The sequence below is a fragment of the Apteryx rowi genome, unplaced genomic scaffold, assembly GCF_003343035.1.
Source record: "Apteryx rowi isolate R43461 unplaced genomic scaffold, aptRow1 scaffold_53, whole genome shotgun sequence".
NCBI classification, from domain to species: Eukaryota; Metazoa; Chordata; class Aves; order Apterygiformes; family Apterygidae; genus Apteryx; species Apteryx rowi.
This window is the reverse complement of record NW_020450794.1, coordinates 2,527,047-2,547,394: the sequence shown is the minus strand read 5'-3', so window position 1 is coordinate 2,547,394 and position 20,348 is coordinate 2,527,047. Positions and strand designations below refer to the sequence as shown.

At 43.6% G+C, this 20,348-nt stretch overlaps 1 protein-coding gene across 6 annotated transcripts in view; it reads left to right on the top strand.

Moving 5' to 3' along the window:
• Positions 1–20,348, top strand: part of EHBP1 (EH domain binding protein 1) — a 222,703-nt gene that overhangs the window by 457 nt on the left and 201,898 nt on the right. For 3 of the 6 annotated variants that reach the window (XM_026080726.1, XM_026080725.1, XM_026080722.1), the window contains exons 1-2: positions 280–640; positions 937–1,356. In XM_026080726.1, coding sequence (XP_025936511.1) covers positions 1,253–1,356 — 104 coding nt within the window. In that variant the 5' untranslated portion in view covers positions 280–640; positions 937–1,252. Of the gene's footprint in view, positions 1–278; positions 641–936; positions 1,357–20,348 lie in introns of those variants that run through there. The other 3 variants (XM_026080728.1, XM_026080727.1, XM_026080724.1) reach the window with 2 other exon arrangements.

Below are 20,348 nucleotides of genomic sequence, written 5' to 3'. Positions count from 1 at the left end.
GTTGGCGTTTTAATTTTTAAACCCCAACGGCCGCCGGGCAGCAGCGGCGGGGGGCGCGCGGCGCGCTGGGCGCGGAGGTGACACGGGCTGGCGCGGCGGAGCGGGGCGCGCCGTGGGGGCGGGAGAGCACCCGGGTTATCCCCTTGCCTCGGCCCCGGGCGCTCCTGCCCTGCCGCCTCGCCAGGTGCAGCAGCCTCCGGCTCCCCCTTCCTCCTCGTGCTGGGGCTTCTTCCCCCGCACCCGGCGGGGATGCTGCTTGCCTTTGGAGGGAGCAGACCCCGCTGGGTTTCTCCTCTCTCTGACGAGGGTTTCTCAGTGCAGGGGGGAGAGACGTTTCCATTTCAACATCTTGCAGTGAGGGGAAAGCCTGGGCAGCCAGAGCTGAGGAAATGCCCCGTACTCTCTCGTCCTGGTCCTCATCCCAGCGCAGACGTTTAAGTGCTAACACTCCCTTGCATGCTGCTTGGCTGTTCCTTCTCCTCAGAGAGAGGAAGGGGGGGTGAAGTGAGAGGAAACAACTGTTACACCTTTTGTCATCAGCTTGAAGACAAAGAACTTGTCTTCATCTCCCGGTGTCCCTCCCTCTGGGTGCATATTGGCAGCACCTCAGCCACTTTGCAGTGCTTCCCGGAGATGCTTCGTAAGGATTCAGTGTGGCCCTGACCTGCCCTTTTTTGTTGTTGTTGCCAATTATGATGGTGCTGATAAAAACGACATGTTGATGTGTTTCCAAACAGACTCGTGGTTTGCATTCCTGAAATTGCTGCTGCGTTCTTATTTATTTAATTGATGAGGGGGGAGGGAACGGGGAAAGGGGTAGGTGTTTGTGGCTTCTTGTAGCTGTTGCTTGAAAGGTACAAGATCGCATGCAATTGCAGCACTGTAGTATGTAATATATTAACCACTATTTTCTCCCCCGTCTGATTTGTCTTCCAGACTTGCAGTTTCCACATCATCTAGTATGTGAGGAATGATGATTCCATGAGAGAACTTCCTTTCTGTCTTTTACTTACTCATCTGCTCGTACTGTGTGCTGCTCCTGGCCAGTGATGATCTGTTCAACTGGACTAGGATTTACTGTGAAGACGGGAGAGGCAGAATATGAATCCTAGACATTCCCTCAAGCATCTTGTGCATTGTTTTTACTGTGTCTGTATGTAAATCTGCTAGTGTTGGGCGCACACACTCTTTAAACCTACCTTGGTATTCCCAGAGTTGCTACTGTATAATAGGACTGATATTTCTCACCATCATGGCCTCAGTTTGGAAAAGACTGCAGCGTGTTGGGAAACATGCATCCAAGTTCCAGTTTGTGGCCTCTTACCAGGAGCTGATGGTCGAGTGCACCAAAAAATGGTAAGAAGCGGCTCATGTTGCTGCATAGATGGTGGAATAAGTTGCTGATGCTGAAAAAGGAAGGACATTGCGTGCGTGTGCATGTGTATTAGTCTTTCCTCCCCTCATTCTCTTGCCTGCCCGTTGCAGGAGGAGCAGGGTGGGCTGCTTGTGTCTCTTGATGAGTGCTTTGCTGCATACTCGTCTTGGAACTGTTGGCTTTGTTTTGTACTCTGATTTTTTTTTTTTTTTTAGCTGGCATTGCTGCTATCATGCAGAACAGTGCATTTGTTATTGGAGCCTTTGATTTAGTGTTTTCCAAAAAATATACATATATTTTCCCAGAGTTGTTTTCCACCTCAACTCTTGGTGCTGAATGTTATCTGCTAACATTCCTGTTAGCTGACTGACACATTTGAGACCAGCCTTGAACATTGTGTTGTTTTAATCTGGGGTAGATACTCATTTTGGTTTCATCGTTTTTAACCTGAAGGTGCATTGTGTCTTCTCCTTCCCAAGGATCTGTCTCTTGCCTCTTCCCATTCAAAGATGGGAAGGAACAAGGAAAGGAATTGTCTTAAGATATTTTAGTCAGGCAGGAATTTCGTGCTGTAATGGTCCAGTTGGATGACTTTGGAGCTGACTAGACAGCAGCTAACAGTTAACTGTATGGGTCTGGCTTAGGCAAATCTTCCTTCCTGTGTGAAATGAACTTAACTAAATATGATGGGGAAGACTAGAAACAGCTTTTAAATAGTCAAGCAAAGTTCCCTATTATACGGATACTTAAGTGCTATTTTATATCTTTGGAAGATTCATGTTACTGACTTAATTCCTCACATTAGTGTGATCCTGTAGTGTCAGTACAGAGAAAGTACTTTCCAGACCTTGCGAACTGAGGTGTTCAAATTGCCATGTAATAAACTGCAGCCTCCTTTCTAATACTTGGCTTATCTTCTTTTTGGCAAGTTTGGCACTTATACTGGCTGCTTTCACTGGTTATGAGTAATTGCCTCTACAAAGTTAAATCCTATCACTTGGAGTTAGAAATCTCTGTCAAATATGCTGGAAGGCTGCTGGCTGCTCTGTCTTAAAACTGTCAAGTTAGAGAAAAAAAATTTTGAGAAGTTATCTTCTTGCCTAAAATGCTTTGAAAGATTATTTGAAAAAAAAAAAAAAAAAAAGAATCATTTTGGAAGTTGAACTTAATTTCATAGAGTAAACTATAAATAAAAACGTTTTAAAAGTTGAGACTGTCGTGATTATCTCTTGTGACCTACTGTCTAGCTCAGGCCAAAGAGTTTCCCCATAGTAATTTTGCTTATCTATTTCATTAATTATGTTTATTACTTTTTATGTTTTGTTTGCATAAACTGCCCTGTTGGGGCCTTTATTTTCGCTTTGATTCACTCCTTACTTGTGAATTTACAGAATGCTTCAGCATTAAAGTATGAATGTTACAGGGGAATGTTCAGACTGGATCTGCAACTTCCTTTCACTTGATTTAAGAAAGTTGCACACAAAAGTTTTTATAAAGAACAATCCTGGTTTTTTTAGAAACAACTACCCTATTGTTTAATCGTAAACTACAGGGCCTAGCAAAATCCCTGTGTATGAAGTCGTGATACAGCCTTTCAAAACCTCAAATGTGAAAGCAACTTTAAAAAAGCAGGTTGTTCTTCTGAATCTTCATTTTACACGCTTGAATGTAAAGACATCCAATATTGGTGCTTGCATTGGTTATGAAGAAACAACAGTATGGTGGTGAAATATAGGTGAATTTTAGGAGGAGGAAAAACAGTAGGGAGACACATCAGCCACACAGTCATTTGATTATAGGCTTTTTTATTGTGTTTCCTCTTGTTTGGAGAGCCTTAGAGCAAAAATGTTCTATAAATATGAATCTAAAACACATTATTTCTTCCATAAGTGGAAATCCTTTATGAAACAAAGCAAAAAATATTTATATATTTTGATAACATTTAACTAAGCCTTTCTTTAACTTTGGAGAAGATACAATTCTGAGTGTGCTGACAGAATCGCTGTGGTTACTTCATTTCTAAAGCTTGTCTCTGAGTTTGGCACAAGTGAAAACAAAACAGAAGAAATGAACTGCATGTGCTGTTCCCTTCTGAAAGCAGTTTTAATGTATATTAAAGTGGTGATGCTATAGCGTATGCTGCTAGTTCCATACTGTAATTGTGTTTTGATAGAAATATAGTAAGCATTGAGTTATTTTAATGTACTGGCATTTTAACAATGCGGTGTTTTGGTAGGAAAAGAATGCTCCATTCATCTTTTAAAATAAATGGCAATGCAGTCGTAAACACACTTGAACTGAAATGTGTCTGTAGGCAAGGATTGTCCATGTCCAGAACAGGCTGCGTTATGAACTGGTATGCTCTTTTAGGCTTTCATTTGTCTAACTCTTCAAAAACTGGCTTATGGTTTGAAATATTTTCATAACTGATCAGATGCGGTTTGCAAAATTAGGTGGTTTTCTGGTAGGTTTTAATACTGTCTCCTATGAACATTGCATTGATCCAAATTTTTTACTTGGCGTTCAAAATAACTCCAGAAACAGAGCAGCAGCTATGCTGGCTGCGTGGGGAAGTCACTACCGCCCTGGTGTTGCTGCTTTATTCTTTAAAAGGATTATCTGTAGGTAGAGCAGCATTTGCCCAGCATAGGCCGCAAATCCCTTTGCTTGCTTTTTCTGTTCTCTATAATTTCTAATGCTTGTCCCTATTAATGATTAAAGACAGCTGCTCTCAGATGAATGCTTTTCAGTGGTGGTTGTTGGTGGGACAGGTTGTGATGGAGTGTCCAGTGTTATCACTGTTTTGTTAGCAAAACCTTATTTTCAGGTGGTTTAGTGGAACCATGTCACTTCTGTAGCATTCTGGCTGCTCCCACTGACCCAGACCTGATTGTTGTGGCTGCTCAGGACCTTTGAAAAATGGAGCAGTTAGTTCATGTAGAGCCTTTCATTTAAAATAAATAAACATAGCCTTGGTCTTTAATATGGATTAGTGACTCCTGCTACCGTGAAAACGTAATGCTTTGATTTAATCATATAAGCACTTGATTTATGAAAGGCTTGGCAGTGCTCAAACCTGTCATCCTCTGCTTACCCTTGGAATAAGCTGGGGCAGCCCAGGATTTTCCGCTTGGCCTTGCCAGTGAGCTGCAGTCCAGGCCTGGAAGGGCTGTGCATGGTAGGAGAGAGTTAATTCTCTGCTTATTCTCAGGGGAGACCTATTGAATAGAGACTAAAAACCATTTTACGTCTTTCGCTTACGCCACTGAATACATACCTGGTGGGGTGGGGTGGGGGCAATGCATTTGCTACTGATGCGTGCTGTCGGAGCGGAGTGCCGCTGCGCAGGGTCTGAGCGCGCTGGGTGTCTCTGGCAGGCGAGCGCAGCGCACCTGAGCCAGGTGCCCGAGCGCTAGCACCTTGCGCTGTTTGCGAGGCCTTTGGGTTTGCTGCCAGTCCAGCTGTCAGTTCAGAGAGGTGCGGGCCTCCCGCTGATCCGGTGGGGTGCCCGCCAGCCCTGCACGGCGCTCTCCTGTTCCCTGGGGCCTCTTGGCTGCCGGAGGCCTGTGTGAGGAGCAGGCTCGGCAGAGGAACCTCACCGGAGAGCCTCACCTTGCTTTTAGGCACAAGATCGTTTCCAGTACTTGGACCTGAAGCTGTGATAGCTGTTCTGTAGAGCCCATGAAGCATCTAACACAAAACATGTGCACTCTCCAGGATGGCTTTTATGTGCCTTATTTTGTGTGGTATCTTGCAAGTCAGGGGCCTAAGAGGAGCTTCAGTGTGATACTGCCATATCAATCACCTGATTTCCACTGAGAATGGCTTGACTCTTGCAGGATTGAGGTTGCCAAGCTCCTAATATGTTGCTGCCCATTAGATGCTTTTGTAACAGTTTCTCTTCCCACAAGGAAGCTGCTCACCTGGACGTAGCTGTTAATTGCTTAAAAGCACTCGAAAAGAGTAAACGTTAAGAGGTTTTTCTACAGGATCTGCCATTCAGCAGCTATTTTAAGGATGAAGAAATGTGTGGCTTCTTACAATGTATGTAATGCCTCTCATCTTGTTTGTGAACTACTTTGCTTTTAAAATTTGCTTAAAAATACAACAAGCTGTAGTGTTCTAAAGGGGTTAAACTTTTCACGTGCACTGCCTTAACTGAAGACAGGCTTCATTTCCATGAGGCAAGTCGCCTATTTTTGTATCGATTAGGTATGGTCTCAAGTAGGTTCTATATTTTCAAATATATAGCTTTCTTTTTTGGAAATGAAGTAATGTTTAAATCTTTTTCTCATAAAGGCTTTAGCCATCTGTTTTTCTCTTCTATTGTAGTTTGATAACTGGATGCTGCAGGAGTCTTAAGATTTGGCATGCATTGTGCATGGGAGAGAAATGAGCTTTTTGAGATTCCACGGTTCACGCCAGTCTGTTTGCCTTCTGGTCCCTGCTTTCCAGCAAGCTCCTCAGTGCTGAAAGCCACTGAAAGAACTGGTGTTAACTGGTTGCTGTAGGAATAGTTGGGGGTTGCCTGTACAGGGTCAGGCCTGTCAAATTACTCAATTCCTTCCCTTGCTTTGCATGGCCATTAAGAGGGAATTTTGTGAGCACTTAAGTGCTTTTAATTATCAAGGATAATCACTTGGAAACGTGTGACAAGAAAGAGGCACAGTTGCAGATGGATTCAGGAAATCTTGGGTTAGTTTTGCTGTGAATCATGCTTTTTATACTGGGCTTGTTCTGCTGCGCTTTTGATTGGGTTTACATTTGCACTTTGGCCCTGTAGGTATGCTGCAAGAAGTATAGCTTGTGTAAGGAAAGCTTCTTGCAATTTCCCCTGCTTTCTAGCTGTTTTCCTCCTTCTCAGTTAAATGCTACTGTGGCCTCACACTCCTCATTGGGATCTCTGATTCTACACCAATCATACCCATCTGTAAAAATATTTCAGTATTTTCTTCTACATTAGCTTTGAGTTTTGATTGAAGACTGAGGGCTGAAATTATGCATCAAAATTATTTCTTTCCAAATAATCGCCACCAGCTGTTTTGCAGGTCAGTCTTGTCCCTTGCTTCCTGCAGCCAATTAAAACACATTTATTGTCCACGTGCGAAAGCAGTTCTCCTCTGCCAGCTTCCATCTCTCTTCCCCTTGTACCCAAAAGAAAATCCTTGATTTCTGAAATGTAGTTCTGCTCCTTTGGGCTCTCTGCCTGCTTTCTGTCAGGAGAGTGTCCGCCAGTCCTGACTCTGTAATGCCAGCCGCTTTCGTTCCCTACCTTACCAAGCTCTCCTCCTGACCCCTTTTACCTCCTTCTGTCTGTTCCCTGGACCACAGGTTAGGGGTTTCTCATCTAAAGTGCCTGTTCCTTTTCTGGCTTGGTAGCATATTGTGTGCAGTGAAGACATTTTGGTACGGGAAGTATGAATGCATGCGAAATGTTCCTGCTGCTGCCTCTTCCAGATTGTCAGTGTTGCATACTTACACACATTTTTTATTTGCAGTAGCGCTTTGGGAGCATTTGAAGCTGTGGATACAGTCCCTACAAGACCTTGTTGGTACAACCAGGCACAAAGTTTAGTATCTATAATGTGGAAAGATAGGAGTTTGTCATAAAGACTTGCTGTGGGTTTTCTCTGTCTTTGAGAAACAGAATTCTTTTCAGCAATTTATTGACTTAGTTTACCACCCGAGCAATAACAAAAGAATTGAGTCTAAAGCAGAAAAGATTAGGTTACAGCCAACTGTAGACAAATCCATCTTAATAGTCTGTCATTTATTCATTTAAAGGGATGAGGACGTCTCCTTGAATAAATAAAAAATACACTAACTTGATGTGCTAACACAGCTCTGTTTTTGAGAGACTGTGTGTGTGTGTGTGTGTGTGTGTGTGTAACTTCCTCATGCTGCTTTACAAATAAATAAAACCTGGCTCTGTTCCTGCAGGCTCTGTTGCATGCATACTGTAAAATATGGGTACTGTTCCTTTGAGCCCAGTGGATTTGAACTGGAATAAAGATAAATTTTTGCAGGATCGGATCCCTGTGAATACTCCTTTCTGCTCTTTCAGTGTTATGAGGTTAAATAAAATGAAATATTATGATACTGCGTAGGCCTCTGCTGAGCCAAGTCTTCAGTCTCTGACTGCTTAGGCTTTATGGTGCCAGTCTGTTACTTCAATTAGTTTTTAATTGGTTGGAGAGAGCTGAAGCCCCTTTCACAGCTTAGTGTGAATAAGGAGAGGAGGAGGAGGAGGCTGGTAAGGTTGATTAAGTCTGAGGAAACTCTTCTTATAAAATGAACTCTTCAGTTACCCCAGTAAAAGCATTCTGCCTGTGTGGCTTTCTGAGAATACGGGAGGGCTGGGCTGGGCCGGGGGGAGGGTGTTTACTTTTAAAAGCTTTCTCAGTTTACTCTGATGGGATTGTGTGAAGTGTGTGTAGGGGTGTGTGTGTGTGTGTGTGTGTGTGTGTGTGTGTGTGTGTGTTTCCTTTGCCTCTCCTTCTCCTTTTACTTGGCGGGGTAGAAGTTGGTTCTAGCAGGCTGTTTGTTACCTTGCTGTGGGATGTCCCCCTGCACATGAGCCTGTCTGCTGCATGTCCTGGAGTGGACCCTGAAATACAGGAACTATGCAGCTGAACTTCTGTTCTTTATTTTAAGATATGCACACAGTGTGAGGGTGAATATAGCAGTCCTTGCTTTCTTCCTGTTGTTGCCTTTTTATTTGAAAAATGTATTTCTGCAGCATGTAGTTTGTGTAACTGCATCAGAGCCTCTCAGGTGAGAAGCTGTATGTTTTGGCAGTTGAGGAATAGGATAGTTGTGGCTTTGGGCACCTAGAAAGGCATTGCAGGGAGTTGGGAGCTGTGGATTAAGCATGAGCTAAAATTAGTAGAAATTTAACTAACATTGCTGGTGGCTAAACGCTCTGACTCATGAGGCTTTCCGGATTCAAGAGCGGAGATGTCACTGTCCTTTAGCAGTAGTCTTCCTCTGCCCCGAAGCGGAGGTAGGGCAACAGTTGGATTGCCTGGTGTGTTAGTGTTAATTGCCATCAGCTTCAGGTTTGTGAAGTGAGCTGTGAACGGCAGTGGTGGAGGAGCCCCCGCAGCTCCCTCCTGCCGCAGCGCAGCGGCGGGGGGACACCTGCCAGAGGGGCGAGACGCACAGCTGCAGGCAGTAGCCTCTTAAACTGCTGCAACTAGATGGTCCGGACTGTGAGTCAGTGCCCTGTGCTGCCATTGCAGGGCTTCCAAATGCACAAGTCTTTGAGATGAATCAGAAGTGCAGAAGGCTCTTCTGAACCACTGTTTCCAGCTCCCTATAATCCTATGAAGATAAGCAGTGCAGGCTTTTTTCTTCTTTGCCTGTTGAGGTTCTCTTTGTAGTGTATAGTTTTGTTTTTGAGACTTCTTTTTATTTCTATTTTATTATTATTTAAGATGACTTTCTTGAGGATTACTCCAAAGTTAAGGGCAGACTCTGCAGCTACTGAACTGTGATCTCTGTGTGGGTCTGTGTATTAATTTTAGAATAAACTGGTTTCAGGTTTTATTTCAAGTGCATGCTCAGGCTGTTACAGCTTTTTTGTGGGCATCATTTTAGGTGAGCTGCTCTATCAGTGGCTAATAGCACACTCATGGATTTGATTTTTCTTTTCTAATAGTTATGTTTTGAAAAATAGCTAAATAGCTTCAGTGCTGACTGAACATCACAAGGGCAAAATAATCTCTAGTTCCAGGGACACCTGACTCAAAACAGTCAGTGGCCTTTTAAAACTCCACCATATCACCTCAGTTTCGACCTGTATATTTTCCATTACTGCTGCTTGCTTCCCTGCTAGCATCTCCGCAAACACCCTTATGATCAATTGGCCTCCATGTTCACTGCTTCCTTTCTTTGCCCAGAAGAAGCGTTTGCTTCTGTGCTGTTGTCTGATGGGTCAGTGTGTCTGGGGCTGGCGGAGAGGTGGTACTGGAAGCCTAGGTGGGAGATGTGTGTGTTCTGATGGGTCAACACCTTTGCTGGGAGCATATACTCACCTTAGCCTGTGGGCACACTGCATATCCTTTCCTTTAGCCCAGGCAGATCAAAGACACTGCCTAAGTCAGCTCCGGACTCTCCATTGTATATGTTGCTGCCTGACGCCCTAAGATGATGACCGTCTTGAGCTTTCTTCAGGGCTAAGGCTGGCTAATTGGTGCCTGTGCTTTTAAATCCCATGCCATAAACTGACTTTCCCCTCTCAGCTGTGCCGGGGGAAATGTATTTGCATAGCCAGTGCTGTTAATATCAAAAGCCATGTTAAACAAAGTAGTTGGAGAATCTGGACCACTGAATACAGTTGGCAGCACATGGTACGCTGCCACTCAGCAGGCGTTGTGAACTTCCTTGGCTTTCAGCGACTGCTCATTAAGTAAACTCTGAACCCTGTTGTGTATGGCGGGACATAGGAGGAGACTTAAAAGAACAGAAAGGAGCTGTCAAAACAGCTTAATTCTCTTTTCCAGTAAAGATCTAACTCAGCAGCCTGTGAATTTCCAAAACCAGCCTGTTGCTGATGTAAATGTATTTTATTAGAGGACTTAACCTTGACAGCTCCTAGTAGCACCTGATGCTATTGCTGTTCCTGAGTCACAGTTCAGGCCATCTTAGCAGGCGGCTGGGTCTGCTGGCTTGCTGTTAACTGCTCGCCTGCATGTTTCTTCTGGTAATAGCTACTGACTCCTGGAAAACTGATTTAGCGGTTTGCCTCTTCCTGTAAGTAGCCTGGGCAGTAGTTGTATAAGGCTGTGGAAGACTTTAAAGAGAACAAGATTTCTGAACTCTTTTTTTTTTTTTTTTCCCCTTCAAATGCCGATCTTAACTGGATGGAGTACTTGGAATAAGTGCCTTTAAGTCAAGCAAGTGAACATTCATAAAACTTTCTCTTGCATTCCTTTGTTTGATTTTGGTTAAAAAAAAAAAAAGGAAAGTCCTGACCCATTTTTCACCACTTCCTCTCTTACTACAAAAAGTGAAAGAATCTAGCATATTGTATACTTGTAGTTTTTGAGGTGTATTTAGGATGGTTCCTGTTAACAGTAACATTTTTCTATTAAGAGGATCTTTCATGGTGATGGTGCTTTCCTTCTCCTATATTGGGGTTTGTGTGTGTAGAGAAGAGACTTCTTTGGGGTTGTAGGTTTTGCTTTTATTTTCAGTTTTCTTGCTAAAATCGTTTACCCTCCTCCTTTTAGGTGTCTGCCTTAGGAGCTTCAGTGCCGCAACACCCTTTCAGAATACAGCTTTAAAATTGTCTGCGTCATGGAAAAGAAGTTACTTTCTTTTCCATGGATTCCTTATTTCATATAATACATGTGATTTGATTTTTTCAGTCTGAACTAAAAGATAGCCAAGAGTCATTTTAACACCCTGAATTCTCAAAGTGGCTGATGTAATCATGGGATTTTCTGAGAGGACTGAGAAGATAGTGGGCTAATACCTGTACTTCTCCTACCACTGTAAACACCTAGTACTTGAGACATGATGCCTCCTTTAGTCTGTGGCTGTAAAACTGTCTAGCAAAAAAGAGCAGCTCTTCCTTCCTGCCCCCCACTTCTCTCCCCTCTTTCCTGGGGTAAATGCTGCGGAAACTGGAAGCTCGCTGCTGTGCAGCGGGAGAGGGCCAGAGTATGACTGTGGAAAGCTTGGAAAGGACAGTGCAGTCTGACTGCCCCGGCATGTCATCTGCTCCCTGTGTGTCTGTCAGGCAACTCTGTGCCACGTTACCTCTTCAAAGTGTCACAGCTTCAGACCAGCATCATTAGCTCCTCTGTCCTTTTTCTGAAGAGTTTGGACAGCCCTTTTCCCCTGAGCGCACAACGCTGTTGTGGTTGATGGGGCCATGCTGTCAGCGTTCATAGCGAGTTACCTTGTATTTTCAGTTTTGAGCCTTGAGCTTCTCCCTTATTTTTAGCTTTGTTTCATAGGGAAAAAGTTCTCATGGGATCTTTAAAAAATTGTCTGTCTGGCCACCAAATCCAGCATTGTATTGCAAAGTTTGGGCAGACAATTTCAACCAAAGCTTACCGAGATGGAAGCCTCAAAAGCTGTTCATTTCTATGGGTTTTACAACAAAAGGTCTTTGGATAGAAGACAGGGGTTTTATTAAAGCCTGTGATTACAGGTAAAAAGACGGTAACTTTCTCCTCTATTCAATGCTGGCGAGTGTACCGGGGGAAGGCCGCTGGAAACCAGCCCCCTTTCCTTCTGCCTGGAACTGCTTGCTTGTTTCAGTTTGTACTTCCACGTGTCGTGTGTGTGAGTGTATTTTTGGAGCAGAGGGCTGCTAGATACATTTCTGTATCTGATGCTTCCCATCTGTTATCATAGCCTCTTTTTGCTGTAGTTGCCTCAAGAGAGGCTGTATCACAAGGGAAGATGACAGTAAAAATAGGCATGTTACCTGTGTGTTCAGTTTGTGGCTTACCCTCTCGTGGTCCTCGGTGCTCATCCTGCCTGTCATCAGCAATTTCCGTAGTGCTGGTAGCATGGATGATGTTGACATAGTACCACTGCAGATGACGGTACAGTCCCTTGTCTCCTTTCCTACTGACATGTCTAGGAAACAGGAATATGGAAATTTTTGCCCGTAGGCTCACTCCTGTTGTTTGGAATGGACCCTGATAAAGCATTTAAAATGTACAAAGTCTGCTGCCTCCTGGAAAAAAAATGCTGACTTTCTGAATTCTGTAAGCAGAATAAATTTGTCTGAAATGAATTTTAGAGAAGTAGAGCATCTACTGTGAAAGATAATACTTCTTGTTTTAGCAACAGCTGTCAAAGGGAGGGTGCTGGCTCGATTTGCAATTAATGACAAAGTCAGCAAAGTGGTAAAATTTGTTCCTTGGGCTACTTTTGACTATAGGAAGGCTGAGATTTACCTTACCTTGTTTATGTCCACCTCCCTGTGAGAACTGTCTCTCTTATGGTTGACAAAACCCCTACGGTCTATACAAGACACATTCTGTTGGGTTTAGAGATACAAAAACAGTGACCTAAATCTGAGCAGCCCATGTGCCAACCAAAAATAACTGTTTCAGGGAACAGGCATGAAGCCTTCTTGTATTTCTACTGACATCATCTCTTTGGTTAGCACATATTCTATTGCTGGGGGTCTTAACTTCTATTTTGCTATGAGCGAGGGATGTTCTGTATAAAAAGAAGTTAAAGGAGGGCAGACATTTCTGGAAGCTGGTAACGTGATAGAAAAGTCAGCATCATCTGTGCATAGTATGGTCCGAAATACAGTGTGTCTATATGAAATCGGTGTACATTGCTGGACTTTCTCCGGATGAGAAGGTGAAGTCGGGATACTGACAATGAGCAACTGAAAGAGCATGTTGTTGCTAATAAGGGACAAATCTTGACCACTCTTCCTTACTCTCAGCGGCTTGCAGCACAGCTTTAGCAGGGCCACGAATCTTTTTTCTTTCTTTCTTTCTTTCTCCCCCCCCCCCCACAACCACCAGCAGCACACCACTGACAGATTAAGTAGCTTTAAAGTAGTAAAAGTATCTCATGGTATAATGCCAAACACTGAATCAAGCCCCAAGACTTCACTCTACAGTTGAAGGGAATTTTATTCAACAGAAATCAGGTTTTTCGTTTTTTATACAGACAGAGGCTTGTTGACCCAGGCTGTGTAGAATTCAGATGACCAAATGCATCCCCTTCATTAAAACTGGAACTCCTTGTGTCACATTGAGTTTTCAGACTTGATTTTGCTGAACAAGCAATATACATATATGTATACTCAGGCCTCATCTATATGCGGCAGCTTCCCTGTTTAAGCCGTGCCATTGCAGTCAATGTCGTACAGCACCTATTCTTCCATATAGGCAGGAAATAGCAGTGCAGAAGTGCCTTACCTAGAGTCGCTTTCACGGAAATAGCTGCATAACCACTTCAAGCACTTCTGTAGCTATATAAGCAGCATTTATATTTCAGGATGTACCAAAACAACGGTATCGGTTCAGAGTAGCTTTCCTAACTGAAATAATTTGATTGTCACAAAAATTGCCCTGAGCAAGCCTTAGTTACTGAAAATGTTGTTGTTGTTGACAACGGCCTAGCTGAGTTTGTTTATGTCACAGGAGGAGTAATCCATCTTTTCTAGAATTTCTAAGTCTGAACGCTAAAAGCAGCAATACAAATCCTAAGGCAGGATAGGTGCTGGCCTCGGTGCTGCCTGCTCAGACCTTGTTAATAGCCGGTACATGTATAAAACCAAAATGAGTCTCAGCTCCAACACCAGTTTTAATGGTTCGCCTTCATAATGCTTAGTGTTTGTGATTAGTTCAGAAGCTATTTTAAAATGGAGGTTACATCTTCTGTTGATGAATGCTAATTGTAATTTCACCTTTTTGAGTGATTGTGACGTTATCAGTTATACTGTTGAAGAAGAAATGTAAATTTAAAGTCTTCCAGGGATTCTTTTTACAGTGAAAGAAAATAAACCACAGTATTTCAATATTTCTGCCTTTAAGACACAAGCAGAAGAAGTATAGTTGTTAATATCGTATGATGTTTAAAAAAAAGTATTGAGTGCTTTTCAAAGGGATTCTTCTACTACATTTTCTATTCAAAGAAAGACTTATAACTTTGTAAATAAAACTGCAGTATGTATATGGCCTTGCTCAATGTAAATTTTGCTCAGTCCAAACTAATGTCCCAGTCTCTTCAGACTGACACATCGTTATATTGTCACCATTTTTTATTTACTTCAGTAGATCTCTGCATATGTTGTTTCCATATTAGTAGCCCCTGCCAGCTTCCAAGTGATGAAATTGTAAAGGCTAGAAATATTACAGGAGGATAAAAACATATTTATAACTTGTATGAGCTGGTTGTTGTGTAAAATCCTGTTGTTGTTGTTGTTGTTGTTTGATCTTTTTGTTTTTAACCAGGCAGTTGGCTCTGTACGCATGTGGCTGTAGGAGTTTCTGTCACAAGGCTAGTTCCCAGTCACAGGGAAGAATTGACAGGTTTTTTTCCTCTGTCACTACCTTGATGCACTACCTAGGCTACCTAGGTTTCCAGTTACTAAAAGTAGTAGAAGCTATTTTTGTTGCTTCTGTAAATAATTGTACCTTGGTCAGTTTAGCACCTTCTGGTCAGAGCAGACTAAATGAGTTCTTTGCAGTTTTTCCTATGTAGGTATTTTAGACTTAAGGGGAAAAAAAGTAAAGTTCTTCTTGCCTCTCATTGTATTAGAGAGTACAGTCTGGTAGTAAAAACAATCTAGAAGTCAGAAAAACGTGGTTCCCCACTAGGCTTTCTGTGAACTTCTGTGGTAGTTACTGTAGACAAGTCATCTCTTCTTATCACTCCCTAACTCAGGTGCGCAAATCATCTTCCATCAGTTACCCTCCAGTTTTACATCCACAATTACTTGCAAGCAGGATCTATGTCTGCTGTTAAAGGCCAGAAGGTAGTGGGTCTCTGTTCCGTGGTGCTGGCTTAAAACAACTGAAAAGACACTTCGCTGTACAGAAATATCAAGCACTGACCATTTTTGTGGTCAAAAATACTGCAGCCCCACACGTTCTTTGTTAACCCAGTCTTACAAGACTGCTGTGTGACAGAGAAAAATTATCCATGTTTTACATCTCTGAAACTGAAATGCGGAGAAAGTGGGGAGAAGTGGCAAAGGAAAGCAGGGGCAGCGCTGGCACTATGGTGCAGACTTGACTGGGTCAGACCCTGGGGCTCTTGTCTGCTGTGCTGAAAACCCGCCTCTGAGGAGCATGACCTACTGATCAAAGATGGTAACAGCCCACTCAGAGCTGTCGGTGCTACTTTGCTAGTGGGTTTTGGGTAGGTACCTTAGGAGAGTTTTAATTTTGGGTCACTGAAAATATGATTTTTCTCAAAAATTAGGATTCCATTTTTTAAATTGTTGAGATTAAGCAAGCTGCAGTGTTCTATGGATGAAGTTTTGGGGGCCTTATTTCTCTGTGCTGAGAAGAACTGTACGTGTGCAGAGCTTTGGTAGCAAGAATGCTGCAGAAGTGAGAAGGTAACAGGACGCTATACCCTCTGAACAAAAAAAATTGCATTTCTTTCCTTTTTTCAATTAATTTAAATCATGTTAACAATGGGGTCAGATGCAGGAACGTTTGGTCCAACTACCTGACATCTGTGCAGGGTCAGCGTGGGAACTGACAGAATTTTGTATGGACGTGAAGCAGAGTAAACTGGGATAATGCGAAGGGTAACTTTGGAGGGGAAACGCCTGCGTGATCACTCATCTGCACTTACTGATGCAGGGCCATAAGCAGGCTTTTTGCTGTGGAGGGTGTTTTATTTGTTGTTGGTTTTTTTTTTCTTCCTTCTTTGACTGGCTTATAATTAAGAAAGCGTATGTATAATTTATAAATGCCAGATTGAGGGGAAGGCAGTAATGTGTGCTAGGATGTAAGTACATCAAAACTATTTTATCCAGTGGTAGTGAGAGATTAGAAAGTGTTAATAACTGTAAGGGCCAAGCTTCTCTTTAGTGGAGGTGACGGATGCCTGAAGGATGTAATTGCACTTGAAAGACTACCTCTGGAGTCCAGGGAAGCTGCGCTATTGGTGTCACATGCACTTGCAAATAGCTGTGGCAGCCCAAATGACTGACAGTTCAAACTAAATTGCTTTAAAAACAATACAGAGGTGTTTATGTAGAAACTAAAGCACTAAACTGAGGAAGAGAGCTTGTTAAGCTCTATGCAGACTTTGGGGAATAAAGCTGGTAGGCTGAAGCTCGGTTACACCTCCAACAAAGCCACGGCTGCACAGCAGGATATAGGCTTATCATTACTACGATATAATCAGAGCTGTTGGAATATTCTGCTTAAGCTTGTTGACTTCAATCACAGAATCACAGAATCGCTGAGGTTGGAAGGGACCTCTGAAGATCATCTAGTCCAACCCCCCTGCTCAAGCAGGGTCACCTAGAGCACATTGCACAGGATTGCATCCAGGCGCGTTTTGAATATCTCCAGAGAAGGAGACTCCACCACCTCTCGGGGCAACCTGTTCCAGTGCTCTGTCACCCTCACAGTGAAAAAGTTTTTCCTCATGTTAAGATGGAAGTGTCTGTGTTTCAGTTTGTGCCCATTGCCTCGCGTCCTGTCGCTCGGCACCACTGAAAAGAGTCTGGTCCCATCCTCTCGACACCCTCCCTTCAGATACTTGTACACGTTGATAAGATCTCCTCTCAGCCTTCTCTTCTCCAAGCTAAACAGGCCAAGCTCTCGCAGCCTTTCCTCATAAGAGAGATGCTCCAGTCCCCTAAGCATCTTTGTGGCCCTTCGCTGGACTTGCTCCAGTAGTGCCACATCCCTCTTGTACTGGGGAGCCCAGAACTGGATGCAGTACTCCAGATGTGGCYTCACCAGGGCTGAGTAGAGGGGGAGAATCACCTCCCTCGACCTGCTGGCAACACTCTTCGTGATGCAGCCCAGGATACCATTGGCCTTACACATGCTGGATTAGAATTATTAATGCTTTTTTTCCTACATTGCTGCAGAATTTATTCTGTGACTTATTTTCTACCTAGATTTTGGGTGATAGCTTTACTTTCAGATCACATCCACAAAATCAGTCCCAAAACCCGATGTTTGTTTGTTTGTGGAAGAGAGAATGTGAATATTGGGGAAAAGTAGCATTCTGTTTCCTACCCTTAAAAAAAATGCTAAGAATTCCACTCAGGGCATTTGTTGCTCTTTCTTTATTTTTCTCTGGCATAGCTGTCCTGTGCCTGACAGCGTAAGAAGAGATAGGGTAGCCCAAGAGACATCTGAAATATTTATGAGGCTAAACTGCAAGTAACAACTCTAAGTTTGGGCAGAGACGAACTCAAGGTTGGCTCTGACTCTCTCTTCGAAGAGAGGCAGACCTCCCCTATCATTTTCGTAACTGGCAATCTATTTCATGACTGATACTTGAAGACCAGGATTTTAAGGAGATCGATTGTTTTAAAACAGAGGAGAAATTTAGGCACTTATGCTATTTCTGATGCAGTTATTTATGCGATAAAGATGGCCAAATGTCTTAATCACCTTAGGGATATTTTCTCATTGATTGCTTGACCTCCCCTGCCTTGGGTGCGTTCCAGCTGTGAGCTTCCTGAGCATGTGTGATTTATAGCTGTGCTTAGGAGAGGTAAGAGGGGAAGGGGAAAGCATGGCTGAGGAGGAGAGCGCACCTGGATTGGCCCTCAGATCCTGGTGGTGTTCAGCCGCCGAGATGTTCCTTTACTTTTGGTACAGCAGGAGGTGCCTCAGATGAGGGCACGTCTGCTCCTTCAGCCCTGCTGGCCCCCAGCCTCTGCATAGCCACCTTCTGACCTCTTGTTTGTTGCTTGGGGATGGAGGGACTTTGCTTGTGGGATGATGGAGGACTGTGAGTCCCTCCAGAAGGGCTCCACATGCTCATCACCTTGTCATGGGTTGTCCCCAGTTTGCCAGGGGAATGCTGGCAGGTTTTTACTGGCTGGTGGTGTGTGTCTGCAAGTGCTGCTGTCGAACGTGGCTTGGCTGCTTGGGATTTACTGCGTGTGTTTACAGAGTGGCGTCACACCTGGAGACTGGGCATCGCTGGCGCAGAGTGTGTTCAGGAGCTGCTGCGCTACTGGGGGCGAGTGGAAATGCCTTGCAGCTGCCACAGGGGAGCGGGCGCCTCCCCTGTGGCTGAGGGAATACTTCGCTGCCCCTTTTGGGGAGCTTAAAGGTTTCTTTGCGTTGTACCGGTGACATGAGCTGACGTTATAGAAGCCAAAGGTCTGGCTCTGTTTTACATTTTGACTTGATAATGAAAATAACTGCTTTGGAGAAAACTGGCTTTGAAGTTTCGGGGTTTGCATGACCAAAACCTATCTGAACATTCACTGCATTGAAACGAATGAGTGAATTCACACCTCATTTGGTGCTATATTGCTTGTCTGGCTGCAGCACAAGCAAAACCAAACAGCGTTGGTGTTAGAACTGAGGGCTAGCTTTTCATCCAAAACAGTGAGAAATAAGAGCCCTTGCTGGCCTGCACTGCAAGCCGTTTAAGATTTTAATCCCCCAGGTTGCCTGTCTGTCTTCATCTGGTTCAAATCCAACCGAGAGCTGCAGCAGGGAAAACAGACCTCACGCTTCCTTCTGCTGCCTGCGCGGGGGGAGAATAGCCATCAATACAGTCACTTCCAGGTGGTGGTAATGTGTTAAACTGCAAGAGCTAGATACGCTAGTGCTCGTCTGTCAAAGCCCAAGAGACAAGGTTAAATTAGCAGATTAAATTTAGATAGGTGTTTTGCGTAATGTCTTGTCTGTGCTCAGAAACAGGAGAAGTTAAGGATAACTGACTTAAAGCATGAAGCTGAAGTGCATAAATAAAGCCGTGTTGGACTCTCATATGAACACTCCCATTCAGGAGGAGGTTGCTCTTCACTGCAGTGGCTGAGTGATCTGAATTTTCCTGAGAGTCTCTCTGTAGACCTGGCCTTCATTTTGAAGTTCATACTACTGGAGCATGCGCGTGCACACGCATGTGTGTTGCTGGTACTGAAAAGGCTGGTGTTTTGTCTGAATGCTTTAGAATCAAATATGTTAAACTTTTGCATGCTTCAACTTTTAAGCCTTGTTTGCTTTAAAGATGAAAAGTGCATTTTATATTGAATAAGCCGAAATATGTAGAAAATTTTATTTTGCAGAATCCAAGGAGTTTATGTGCCTACGCATCGCTATTGTGCCTTTTTGATGACTCTGCACTGTTCCCCCCACAGTGCTCTTTGCGAGCTACTGTGCCACTAAAATTGATTCCCATTCCCTCGATGGTTAGTTTACAGAAAGGATCTTTATTCATTAGGTTACCTCAGCCCTAACTAGGCAAATGTGTCAAAACTTTGGTTTGCAATTTAATTATTTAACATAAGTGATCTTCACTTCAATTATTGTAATACCCTTCTAGAAGTTCACACACACACACACACACACACACACACACACACGTATGTTGTTTTTTTTTTTTTCTTACTGTTTATCCTTGTTGAGTGCCAAATCCTGTAGCACTTTATCCGATAGGAGTTTTTGCCATTCACTGTAAGGACAACATTCAGACTTTTCAGAAGAGCAAGTTGTGCCAAGGGAAGACAGAATTTGTCTTTTACTTTGAGGGGGTGGCTCTCAGCACTTTGCAAGATTAAGAGTGTGTTTTGCTCCAGGAGCCAACCTAGCCTCTCTTTCTGTTCACCCCTCTGCTTCCACAGAGAACTGCTTTTCACACCAGATACATTTGTGTTTACAGATAAAATTTGAAATTGGAATAAAATTGAAATCTAGGGTGAGACAGAATTATTTAATCTTTTAAGCTGTGCGCCCTACGGGATAGAGGGGCTCTGTATCTTTTATCCTTTTGCCTCATTTAATGTTACAAGACTGGAATCCAGCCTGCAAGACATCAAATCCACTTAATAAAAAACCTGGACAGCATCCAGGAGCCTCTTCTGTGGCTGCAGATGTGACTTTAAAACTGCCCCATGCTAAGATCCATCAACTTACTAAAGTAGCCATCAGGCTGAAACCAAACCAGGCTTTTCACTGTAGGATGAAGGCAGCATTTGCTACGTGTATTTTTCGTTAATGTGAAGTACTTGCCATGACAGCACTGGAAGAAGAGAGAGGATAGCGTGGTGGCTGAGGTACTGACCGGGCAGAAGTGGATTGAGTTTCCGATCACAAACTTTGTGCCTGGCTGGTGGCAAAAGGCCTTGACTTCCGACGCAGAGGTTGGCAGTACCTATACATCTTTCTCGGGAATGTAAGCAAGGAAATGGCAATTTTCCTTTTTAATGTTGTATATCTCAACAAATTCTGGGCAGAATTTCCTGGGACAGAAAGGACCCTTTGTGCTCTGAGGAATGTCCTGCTGGTGCACGTCGGTCCCCGGCTGTGAGCTTCTCCAG